The sequence below is a fragment of the Phacochoerus africanus genome, chromosome 16 (genome assembly GCF_016906955.1).
Source record: "Phacochoerus africanus isolate WHEZ1 chromosome 16, ROS_Pafr_v1, whole genome shotgun sequence".
NCBI classification, from domain to species: Eukaryota; Metazoa; Chordata; class Mammalia; order Artiodactyla; family Suidae; genus Phacochoerus; species Phacochoerus africanus.
The window spans coordinates 1,689,519-1,702,031 of NC_062559.1; the positions used below are offsets into that span (position 1 = coordinate 1,689,519).

The window sequence follows — 12,513 nt, forward strand, 5'->3', positions numbered from 1 at the left end:
AGGGAACGTTTCCGTGGGAGACCTCCTGCCGGACTCCGCCAAGTGCTCTGCAGCGGGGCTGGCGCTGGGCGAGGGCCGACTGCAGCTGCAGTAAAGGATAACTCCTATTCAACCCGTGCGCTGGCGCGCCAACCTCCGTTATTTCACCCTCGCAGTAGAGTCAAGGGGCGCTGCAACCCAGCCCTAACACCTAGCCCTTCTCTGGGGCTCCCGGCAGCAATCCCGCCGGCGCAAGCCCGCCTCCCTGGGGGCGTGACCAACGGCCCGTAGCCACGCCCACATCCCGCCCCTCGGCCTCAGGCCCTTGGGCCCCTCAGGCGCGGCGGCGCGCTCCTCTGACGCGCGGCGCCTTCTTCTGACGTCAAGCCCCGCCCCGGCCCCGCCCCGGTCCGCGCGGTGCCCGCCCTCAGCAGTCCGAGCGGCTTCTCCTGAGGCGGCGGCTGAGGTAGCGACTGGGGTCGTGGTCGCGGTCCCCGCAGCGGCCGTCCGTCCGCCCGCTCCGGCGCGGCCGTCCAGCCCCTCGGGCCGGCGGGCGATGGTGCGGCGGAGCGCGCGGACGCGGGCGACGCGGCGGCGGGCATGAAGGAGGATGGAAGGGCAGGACGAGGTGTCGGCGCGGGAGCAGCACTTCCACAGCCAAGTGCGGGAGTCCACGGTGAGCGCCCCCCGCGCGGCCCCCTGCGTCCCTCCCCGTCCCCCGGCGGCGGCCTCCCCAGGGCCACCTCCCCGCCCCCGCCCCGCGCCCACCTGCCCTCCATCCACTCACCTGTCTCCCCCCCCCACCCCCCGCCGGGAGCGCTTCGGGGCCACCTGCGCCCCCTCATCCGGTGTTCTTCCCGGGCGGGGGTGGCGGCGTCGGCCCTCCCGGCGGTGGACGACCCGGGGCCCGCGCCCACGCTCCGTGGCCTGGCGCGCGCGCGGCCGGCTCCGTGGGCAGGTGTGCGGGCGGGCCCCTCGCTGGCGCGGCGAGGGCGGCATCCGCAGGGCGGCTGGGTGGCTCGCCCGGGTTTGCACACTCCGTCCCGCCCTCGCCCGTCGCCCTCCTCCCCGCTGGTGCCGAACCGAAACCTCCCGTCTCGGCGTGGAGGCCGGCGGCTGGTGGGACTGCGGGCTGAGCGACCGTCCTTTGTGCTGGAAGCAGCTGCTTGAGGAAGTCATCCTTCCTCGGTCCCCTCTCTTCTGCGTTGCTGGCAGGGGTCAGGAAGCAGGGCTTGGCCCTGGAAATCTGCTTGGACGTTTTTACCTTTTCGTGAGGCACCGGGACACATTATGGCTGTGCTTATTTGTGTTTTCGTAACAATGAAAAACATAAACTGTATGTATTTGTATTTACCTCTCCCCTCTTCCAATTTCTGTCAAATCCAGTCACTCTCTTGGTTTTTGGTGAAAAACTTCTGGTTGGGAATTTCCTGGTTTGTGTAGTTATTGATCTTGAAAATTGAGAGTCACTTTGCCAAGTCATACCTTGGAGTCAAGAGATACAGAGTCTGAACTGGTAGCATTTGATACAGCAGATTTAGTTTAATTTTTTATTTGGAGCTAAAATAAAGAAGTACATAATCATACATCTTCAGCTTGAAGCATTTCAAACCAAACACGCCTGTGTAATCCTGAACACTGAGAAACAGAGTGTCACTAGCATCCCGTCCCTTTTCCTGGTCCAGTTGCTCTCCGCTCCATCAAGAGTAACCACTGTCCTGGCTTTAATAGTTGAGCTTGGAGTTCCCGTTGTGGCTCAGTGGAAACAAATTTGAATAGTAACCATGAGGATGCAGGTTGGATCCCTGGTCTCACCCAGTGGGTTAAGGATCCTGTGTTGCTGTGAGCTGGGGTGTAGGTCTCAGATGCAGCTCATATCCCGCACGGCTGTGGCTGTGGTGGAGGCCGGCAGCTACGGCTCGGATTTGACCCCTAGCCTGGGAACTTGCATATGCTGCAGGTGCAGCCCTAAAAAAAGAAAAAAAAATAGATGAGCTTATCTTTGAACTTTTATATAAATGGAACCTTACAGGAGCGTGCTTGTTTAAGTCTGATTTCTTTCACTTAGCAATGTTGGTGAAATTCCTCTATGCTGTATGTGGATATAGTTCATTCTCAGTGATGTAGCTGTATGACTAGCACAGTTTGTTTTTATTTTAAGGTTGATGTTCACTTCAGTAGTTTTCAGGCTTGGCCTATATTTTTGTACATGTGTTTTGGTGAACTTGTGTATACATTTCTGTTAGGTCTGTACCTAGAGATGGAAGCTCTAGGTTATAGGTTGTTTGTTCATCTTTGTAGATACTTTTATTTATTTATTTTAAAGTATCACTGACCTCAACTTTATTATAATTATTTTTCCAGTGGTCCCACCTGTGGCATATGGAAGTTCCCTGGCCAGGGACCGAACCCTTGCCTCTGCAGCAACTCGAGCTGCTGCCATCAGATTCTTAACCCACTGTGCCACAGAGAGCACTTCTGTAGATACTTTTAAACAGTTTGCCACAGTATGTGGTACCAATTTACACTTCCACCAGCTCTGTAGGAAAGGTGTGATTTGCTTCCCAGCTGTACCATACTTAGTGTTTTCTGTTTTTTTTTTTTTTAATTTTTAATTTTAGCCATTATAGTAAGTGTGTCATGGTGTTTAATACACGGAAGATGTTATTTACATTTCCCTGATGATAATGAATTTGAGCAACTTGTCATATATGTTTATTGGTCATTTGGAAATCTTGTGTGAAGAGTCTTCAAGTCTTTTTCCCATTTATAAACTTGTTCATCTTTTTAGTATTGACTTGCAGTAGTTCTTTATGCTTTCTGGACTTGACACTCTGGTCACATATCTATGGATATACATGTATACATATAAATATCTATGAACTTTTTTCATTCTATGGATGCCTCTGTGCTGTTCCACTTGTCTGTTTGTTTTTGGCTTTAAGTTAATCAGATGTTCTGTCATTTGGATCGATGTTACAGGAGCTTTATTATTTTTGACTACTGCGCTAGAAGCACCTCAGTTTTAGCACTGATTTTAGATGCCTTAGGTCTACCCTCCTCATGCCCACTTCTCCTAGACCACCACACTTGAGTGGTGGGTATACTCCACCCTCTGCAGAACCAGTGCCAACAGTGACCACACTTATTGGCATTCCTTCCTCAAATCATTCACATTTATTTATTTATTTATTTAAACGAGTGGCTGCACCTGCAGCATATGGAAGTTCCCGAGCTAGGGACTGAGCCACAGCCACTGTAGAAGCAACGCCGAGTAGCTATGTTGTGAGCCACTCGGGAAGTCCAAATTTTTCATATTTAGAGTGAGTATAAGTACTTGATTTTTCTCTAGGATTTGTTGCTAATTCTATTAATTATTCAACTCTTTTTGGTTTTGCTAAAAAAAGAAAACATACAATTTACCATTTTTGAGTGTGCAGTTCAGTGGCATTAAGGACATTCGCGTGGTTGTGCAGCCGTCACCGCTATGCACCTCCAGAGCTTTTTTGTCATTTCAAAATGAAACTGTCCCCTTTGATCAGTAACTCCCCGTTCCTCTCTCCTTCCAGCGCCTGGTAACCACCATTCTACTTTCTGTCTCTGAATTTTACTATTCCAGGTATCTCATGTAAGTGGAGTCATGCGATACTTGTCCTTTTGTGTCTGGTTTATTTCACTTAGCATAATGTTTTCAAGTTCCATCCATGTTGAAGCCTGTGTCAGAATTTCCTTCCTTTTTCAGGCTGGATAATATCCCATTGTTTGCCTATACCATGTTTTGCTTATCCATTCATCCATCAGTGGCCATTTGGGTTGTTTCCTGGCTACCGTGAATAATGCTGCTGAGAATGTGGGTGTGGGAATATCTGCTCCAGACCTTGTTTTCAATTCTTTTTGATAAATACCCAGAATTGGAATTGCCGGATCATGTGGCAGGCTTATGTTTAATTTTTTGAGGAGCTGCCACACTGATTTCCACAGTGGCTGGGCCATTTTCCATTCCCAACAGAAAATGCCAGGGTTTCAATTTCTCCATATCCTTGCCAACACATGTTGTTTTCTGTTTTATGAAAATAATAGTTATCTTAATGGGTGTGCAGTGGCATCTTATTATGGTTTTGATTCGTGTTCCCCTTTGATGATTAGTGATGTCGAGCATTGTTTCATGTGGACATTTGTACATTTTCTTTGAAAAAATATCTACATCCTTTACCCACTTTTGAATTGGGTTGTTTTGTTGTTGCATTTTAGGAGTTCTTTATATATTCAGGATGTTAATCCTTTTGTGACTTGAAAATATATTCTTTCATTCTGTGGGTTACCTCTTTACTCTGTAGTGTTCTTTGATGCACTGAGGTTTTAAATTTTGATGAAGCCCAAGTTCTTCTTCTTCTTCTTTTTTTTTTTTTGGTCATCTTTGCCTGTGTTTTTGGTGTTCTATCAAAAAAAAAAAAATTGCCAAATCCAATGTCATGAAGAGTTTCCCTTATTTTCTTCTAAGAGTTGTAGTTTTAACTTAAATTTGAGGTCTTTGATCCATTTTGAATTTTTGTATATGCGTTTTAACTTTTAAATGCTCATGTTATAATCTTATTTTGTCTTTAATATTGTGAATATCTTAGCGTTCTCTTGTCAGTTACTATAATGATAATATTTAGCTATTACTACTGGGTGTTAATGATCCATTTCCTTTCTTACTTTTGCTTCCCCCCCCCCATTTTCTTTTGGACTTCAGGTGCACAGAATTCGATTAATTTTAATCCTTGGTTCTTACACAAACTTTTCATTGGTTTGTCTGTGACCTATTTTTGATTAACCTATTTTTATTTTTAAATTTTATTATTTTTTTTTGGCCATGCCTGTAGCATGTGGAAGTCTTCAGGCCACAGATGGAACCCGAAGTGACAATGCTGAATCCTTAACTGTTAGGCCACCAGAGAACTCCAACCTGTTTTTATTTTCATTTATTTTTATTTTTTGTTTTTGTTTTTTGGCTGTGTCCGCAGCATGCAGAACTCCTGGGGCCAGGGATTGGACCCGAGCCACGGCAGTGACAACACTGGATCCTTAACCCGCTGAGCCACCAGGGAACCCTCCAACCTGTTTTTAAATAGTATGCACCCATGAGCCATCACCCAGAATTCTAAAAGCATTGATTGTAGCTTATTAATACCCGTCGGGAGAACGGAAACATTGAACGTAGTTTATAGGTCCCTATTCTTTGGGCTCCATAGTTGGCACAGATTCTTTCAGTGCCTCTGTTCTTTGGATGCATTTATTTAGATGACGTCCTCAAAATGGCTTTCTTACATTGATGCCACTTTCACTGCTACAGTTATTACTTTAAAGTCATCTCAGGAGTTCCCGTCATGGCGCAGTGGTTAACGAATCTGACTAGGAACCACAAGGTTGCAGGTTCGATCCCTGGCCCCGCTCAGTGGGTTAAGGATCCGGCGTTGCCGTAGGCTGTGGTGTAGGTTGTAGATGCGGCTCTGATCCTGCGTTGCCATGGCTCGGGTGTAGGCCGGTGGCTACAGCTCCAATTAGACCCTTAGCCTGAGAACCTCCATATGCCACGGGAGCGGCCCTAGAAAAGGCAAGCAAAAAAAATAAATAAATAAAGTCATCTCAGATTAATATAGTCCTAAAAACCTCCATAATTCCTTCACTAAATTAATAGTAAATAACACTTGTTGAGCTTACTCGGTTTCCTTATTGGAGTTTCGCAATAATGCTGTGGAGCAGGTTTCACAGCACCTGGCACAATTTGTGATTGAACCAAAGTTTGAATCCAGGCAGGCTCATTCCACAGCCTGTACTCTATTTGTGGTCCTATAAGGTTTAAACCTCCACCGCGACAGGGTTGAGGAGGATCCAACCAGGTCAGTTACATTAAATGGAGGGCTGGCTTATTCTAAGGCTTTTCATCAAGGAGAACCTGTGAAGCTAGTGGGTGGGGAGCTTTGGGCTCTGCCTGCACAATCTAAATTCTTCCTTATCCTAGCTGTGGACTGCATCCAAACACTGTCTTATCCTTTCAGCATGATTTTTGGTCTTAGTCTTCCTTTTGTGTCCAAGCCAAAATTATACAGTAGGATAGAGTCTCTGAGAGCCATGTATGTATTTTTTAAATTTTATTTTTATGGCCATACCTGTGGCATAAAGCTTCTGGGCTAAAGGTCTCATCAGAGCTGCATCTGCAGGCCTGTGCCACAGCCATAGCAACACCAGATCAGAGCTGCATCGGTGACCTGTGCCGCACATTGCAGCAATGCCCAATCCTTAACCCGCTGAGCCAGGCCAGGGATCAGACCCACATCTTCATGGACACTATGTTGGGTTCTTAACCCATTGAGCCACAATGGGAACTCCCTCTGGGAGCCATATCCTTTTCTTTTCCGCAGTGTCTGTAGTAGATGTTTGTAGGTGTTCACTCACGATGATGTTAGCACTTCGAAGAGCGTATCTAAATGTAGTGTAAAGGTCCGTTTCTTGAAAACCTCGCAGTTGGATAATTGGGAGAACTTAAGGCATTATTGGAAAAGACAGCAGTGATGGAATAAAGTTCAGAATTTGTCTTCGAAAACCCTTATAAATGTTTTAACGTTTAAAACAGTTCAGAAAGGACACCAAATGACAAACAGTTCTCATTTTACAGGTATAGCAATCATCCTTCGTGTGCTAGAATCTTTTCAGGATTCCCGTTCCTAGAATGCAGTGGAATCCTTATAAATGCATTTTTGGATTGTTTTAAATAATGTGTATTCCGACAAGTATTTCTTTATGTCTGTTCCTCCATCCCGATGTTTAGTGTCTTTCTGATTTTTGACTTGGAGTGTTTGGCTCCTGAGACCCAGCCCCTCACTATCATTGTAGTGGCACCGAGGAGCTTGCGTGCTGGAGGTGGGGTGACCTTTCCCAGTCACTGCGTATAGAGCCCTAGCTCTGCCCTTGATGACTCCATGTTATCTTGTTTTCTTGTACGTACACCTATTATCTTGTATGTACCTGTCTTCCTCCTACCCTTACAGGCTGTGGTGGGGTGCCTTCCAAGGCTCAGCTCTGCCTTCGCAAGGTGTCATTGTAAAAACCGTTCCTCTCTGCTCTCTTGCTTTACCTGCTTCACCTGGCCCATCTCCACCAGGAGTGACTGAGGTCTGGGGGTGCCAAAATTTCTTGGCTCTTAAAAAACTTTGTAAAACTAAATTTGCTTAAACTGAAGAGCGCATGAAGGGAACTTGAAATCGGAGCGGAAAAACAATACATTTATTTTCTCTGTGCCTCCTTTTGTGGCGGGATTCATGATAAGACTCATAGTGCTTCAGTTGTGTAGGCCATAGACTCTCTAGGTAGAAATTTTGAAAGCTATTCTGATGTATAATTAGTAATGGTTTTTGACATGTGTATCTTCTTGGGGGGTTTGGGATTCAAGAACAGTCCATATTCCATTAAAGTAGTCTTTGACCTTAAGAAGTAATTCACCTATCATTATGTTAGGACTTCTCAAATTTACTCTGTATGTATCTTTCATAGACCATCATAACCAAATACGGAAATTGATGAAAAGCCAGTCATCTCGGTCAGCAAACAGTGTTTGTTTTACCAGTATGGTAATTCATGAGATCATGATTTTATGGGATTGATATATGAGTTACTTGATGTTGTACGTTTTATTTTATTTTATTTTATTTTTTTGCTTTTTTTAGGGTGGCACCTGCAGCATATGGAAGTTCCCAGGCCAGGGGTTGAATCGGAGCTATAGCTGCAGGCCTACACCACAGTTCACAGCAATGCCGGATCCCTGACCCACTGAGTGAGGCCAGGGATCAAAACCGCATCCTCATGGATACTAGTGGATTCGTTTTCCCTGGACTACAATGGGAACTCCCATTTTATTTTTTTGATGTTGTATGTTTTAATATCAGATGTATTATTGAGGCCTATAACTGTTGTCATCCCTCTTCTAATACTCTTTCAGAACCCCCAGTTTTAGCCATTATGCTCCATTGAGAGCCTGAATTTCTCCCTCCTGCACAGCAGTACTGAAAGCTGAACAGGGAGGTCGATTTGGTTGTTGGCTTTGGGTTGGGGCTGAGTAGGTGCCAGTTATACCTTTGCCGCTTACTAGCTGTGTGGTATTGGGAAAATTGCCTGAACTGTTGGAACTTTACTTTTCTTGTCTATGAAATGGAAATTATAATACTCCAGAGGTGTGAGAATTAAATGTGGCTTGGCAGAGTGCTTGACACATTATCCTATGGGAAATGTTGTTTCCGTGAACTTTGATTGAGCTTATTTAAGAATAGATGATGTTTGAACTACTTTCAGAGCTCTGCTAGTTACCAAGAGCACGTGCTGTAGCTTTGTGAACCTGAGGGATGTCCCGATGTTAAAAGAGCAAGGTGATGCAAACTGGCTTCCTTCACACTCATACGCGCTCTCCAGGAGGCTCCAGGCTTTGGCTTTCAGATTTGTTCCAGGGCTGGCTACATAATTTTGGGGGCCCAGTGCAAAATGGCAATATGGGTTCTTTGTTCAAAATCAGGAAAAATTCCATTAAAGATACTAAATTATAGTATATATTTTATGTAAGAATATCCTTTATTCTGTGGTTTTTCTCCCAACCTGTGTTTTTCACTTGCCATTCAGTCTTGTTCTGAGTAGAAAATGTAAATTTTATTAGCATGAATTTTATCATTCATCATGGTGTTGTACAGTGCAAGTTAGTTTTTTTTTTTTTTTATGGCCACTCCTGTGGCATATGGAAGTTCCCAGGCTAGGGGTCACATTGGAGCTGCAGGCCTATGCCACAGCCACAGCCATGCCAAATCTGAGCTGTGTCTGTGACTTAGATCACAGCTTGTGGCAATGCAGGATCCTTAACCCACTGAACAAGGGCAGGGATCAAATCAGCATCCTCACAGACACTTTGTCTGGTTCTGAACCTGCTGAGCCACAACAGGAACTCCCACCATGCAAGCTTTAAATCTAAATGTAAGAGCATTAAACTCATAGGTGAAATCCCTGAAATTGTACAATGCACATTTAGTAGTTCATAAATGTCTGTGTAATTTATTCTCACTGGAACAAGGGAAATAACTGCACAAAACCAACTCAACTATTTTTTAAAGTTTTATTTTGAGATATAATTCACATATCATATACTATTCATAAAACTCAGTGATTTTTAGTATACTAGCAATGTCACCACAATCTAATTTTACTTATTTTTTTGCCTTTTTAGGGCCACACCCCGTGGCATATGGAGGTTCCCAGGCTAGGGGTCGGATCAGAGCTGTAGCCACTGGCCTGCGCCACAGCCAGCAGCCACGCCAGATCTGAGCCACGTCTGCAACATACACGACAACTCACGGCAATGCCGGATCTTTAACCCACTGAGCAAGGCCAGGGATCGAACCTACATCCTCATGGATACTAGTCAGATTTGTTTCTGCCACAATCTAATTTTAGAACATTTTCATTATCTTAAAAAATATTAATCGTGTTGATTATCGTTGTACAACTATAAATATTAAAAAATCCATTAAAAATAAAATAAAGACACACACACACTCAAAGAAATATTATACCTGTTAGCGGTTCATCCCCAATTTACCCCCAAATTCTCCTCCTCCTAGTCCAAAGCAAACACTAATCTACCTTCTGTCTGTGTAGATTGGCCTATTCTGGATATTTCATATAAATTAAATCATACAATATATATTTTTTTGGTATCTAGCTTCTTTCAATTAGCATGATGTTTTCAGGATTCATCCATGGCGTGACATGCATCAATACGTCATTCTTTTTCGTGGCCAAATAATATTCCAGTGTATGAATGTACCATGTTTTGTCTATTCATTCTTCCGTTGATGGAGGCTCAAGTTGTTTCCACTTTTTGGTTCTCAGGAAAAATGTTGCTGTGAGCATTTGTGTACAATTTTTTTTTTCTTCATAGGGCTGAACCCACGGCATGTGGAAGTTCCCAGGCTAGGGGTCGACTTGGAGCTGTAGCCGCCGGCCTACACCACAGCCATAGCAACACCAGATCTGAGCCACGTCTGTGACCTACACCACAGGTCATGGCTAACGCTGGATCTTAACCCACTGAGCAAGGCCAGGGATCGAAGCCAAATCCTCATGGATCCTGGTCGGGTTTGTTACTGCTGAGCCATGGCATGAACTCCCTGTGTACAAATTTTTGTGTAGACACATGTTTTTATTTTGGGTGGAATTGCTAGGTCATGTGGTGATAACTCTCATGTTTAATAGTTTAAGGCACTGACAAACTGTTTTCCAAAATCATTTGGAAAACACCAGTGGCACCATTTCACATTTCTACCACCAACATGAGTGTTTCAGTTTATCCATAGACTCTCTAACACTTCTCATTAACAGTCTTTTTGTTTGATTTTTAGTTATAACCATTCTGGTGAGTATTGTCTTCTTGTTTTGCTTTTGATTTTAACCTCTCTGATGACTAACGATGTTGAACATCTCTGGGTATGCTTCCTGGCCGTTTGTGTATTTTCTTAGAGGAATGTAGCTATACATATCCTTTTTTTTTGTTTTTCTTTTTGTGTGTGTGTGTGTTTTGCTTTTTTTTTTTTTTTTTTTTTTTTTTTTTTTTGCCACACAGAGGCCATGCACTCAAGGCATGCAAAAGTTCCTGGGCTGGGGATCAAGCTCATGCCATAGAAGCAACCCGGGCCATAGCAGTGACAACACTGGATCCTTACCCTGCTGTGCCGCAAGGGTACTTTCACATTCTTGATTATGGTGCAAAAGATTTTTTTTTTTTCTTTTTACAGCTGCACCTTCAGCATGTGGAAGTTCCCGGGCTAGGGATTGAATCAGAGCTGCAGGTGCAGGCCTGCACCACAGCCACGGCAACATTGGATCTGAGCCGTTATCTGTGGCCTGCCCTGCCGTTTACAGCAATGCTGGATCCTTAACCCACTGAGTGAGGCCAGGGATTGAACCTGCATCCTCATGGATACTATGTCGGGTTCTTAACAAGGGAAACTCCAACACAAAAGTTTAAAATTTTTAATTTTGTTGAAGTCCATTTTATCTATTAAATTTTTTTTTGGTTACTTGTGTATTTATATCATAAATATGTGTATTTATTTTCTTTAACCAAGGAAAATTCTGAAAACTTGAATCAATTATTTGCTATAAGGGAGAATTCAGAGCTGAATTCTACAACACCTTTAGTAAACAGATAACTCTCATATTGTTTAAACTAGCCCACATGAAAAGGAGAAGAGTTCCTAATTTGATTTTATGAAGTTACTATAACCTGAATAAAATCTGAATAGAAAAGGAAATTTAAAATAATCTCATTTATAAATTCCAATAAAAATTTCAATACAGTACAGCAATGTATCAAAGGATTAATACACAGTAAACAAGATGGGTTTATTCCAGGAATAGGTCAATATCAGGATGGCTTAATACCATGAAACATACTGGCATAATTTATCACTTTAACAACTTAAAAGGAAAATTGATTATTCCAATAAAGTTAATAATGTTAAGCAACTATTTCTAACAAAAATGCCAAGATAGAAAGTAATGACATTTACTTAAACATTTATCAAAAACCAACAGAAAGCATTATACTAAATGTGGAAAGTCAAAGCTGTTCTATTTTATGAGGGAAAGATGGGAATGCCCTGATATCCTCATCATTATTTTCAAGGTTCTAGGGATCAGAAAATTAATACTGGTTATAATTATTGGACAAGAAGAAAACTATTAATGTGATTGTATTACTAGGAAAACCATGAGATTCTGAAATTATGAGTAAATTTGGTAAACTGACTAGAAACAATGTAAGTATACATGAGCCAAGATATTAGCAATAACCATCCACAGTCAAAATAAGAAAAATATTTCATTCACATTAGCAACAAAAATTATAAATGGAACTAAGTTAATTAGCAAAGAATAAGGACTCTGTGTAGAAAATCATAAAAATCTTACTGAGGGATGTGAAACATCTAACAAATGAAAAATTCCGTGGTCCTGGGAAGAAAGAAAAAGTATCATGCAAATGTTAACTCTTCCAAAATTGATATATACACTTCAAGCAGTTGCAGTTAGAATCAAGAGTTTTATTTGGAATTGAAGAGAAGTAATCCTAAGGTTCATGTAGAAGATTAAATGAATTTTTGCCTCCCCCAAAATAAATAAATAAGAAGCATGAGACTAGCCTAGGAAATTAGAAAAAAATGAAACTCTTGGAGAGAGAGATGCCTTACCAGAGCAAATACTCTCTATATATAATCATTATTATTAAAAATCATGTCATTGTTATAGAAATTTACCAGGAGAACAAAGAAACATAATTGAGACTCAGAACTATGTCTTACTATACTTGGGAATTTAATATATCACAACAGTTATTTTCGGTGGGAAAAGATGATTTATTTAATAAATTGTGTTGGCCTCACCAGCATTCAGGAATAAATATAAAATTGAACCCCAGGATTATATATATGAGAATAAGATCCAGAAGGATTAGAGCCT

The 12,513-nt window shown here is 42.7% G+C and overlaps 1 protein-coding gene across 5 annotated transcripts in view; it reads left to right on the forward strand.

The window, feature by feature from the left end:
* The first annotated feature begins 389 nt into the window (after positions 1-389).
* Positions 390-12,513, forward strand: part of LMBR1 (limb development membrane protein 1) — a 135,517-nt gene continuing 123,393 nt past the window's right edge. For 2 of the 5 annotated variants that reach the window (XM_047763915.1, XM_047763916.1), the window contains exon 1: positions 390-655. In XM_047763915.1, the coding sequence (XP_047619871.1) occupies positions 590-655 (66 nt within the window). In that variant the 5' untranslated portion in view covers positions 390-589. The remainder of the gene's footprint in view (positions 656-12,513) is intronic. The other 3 variants (XM_047763913.1, XM_047763912.1, XM_047763911.1) reach the window with 2 other exon arrangements.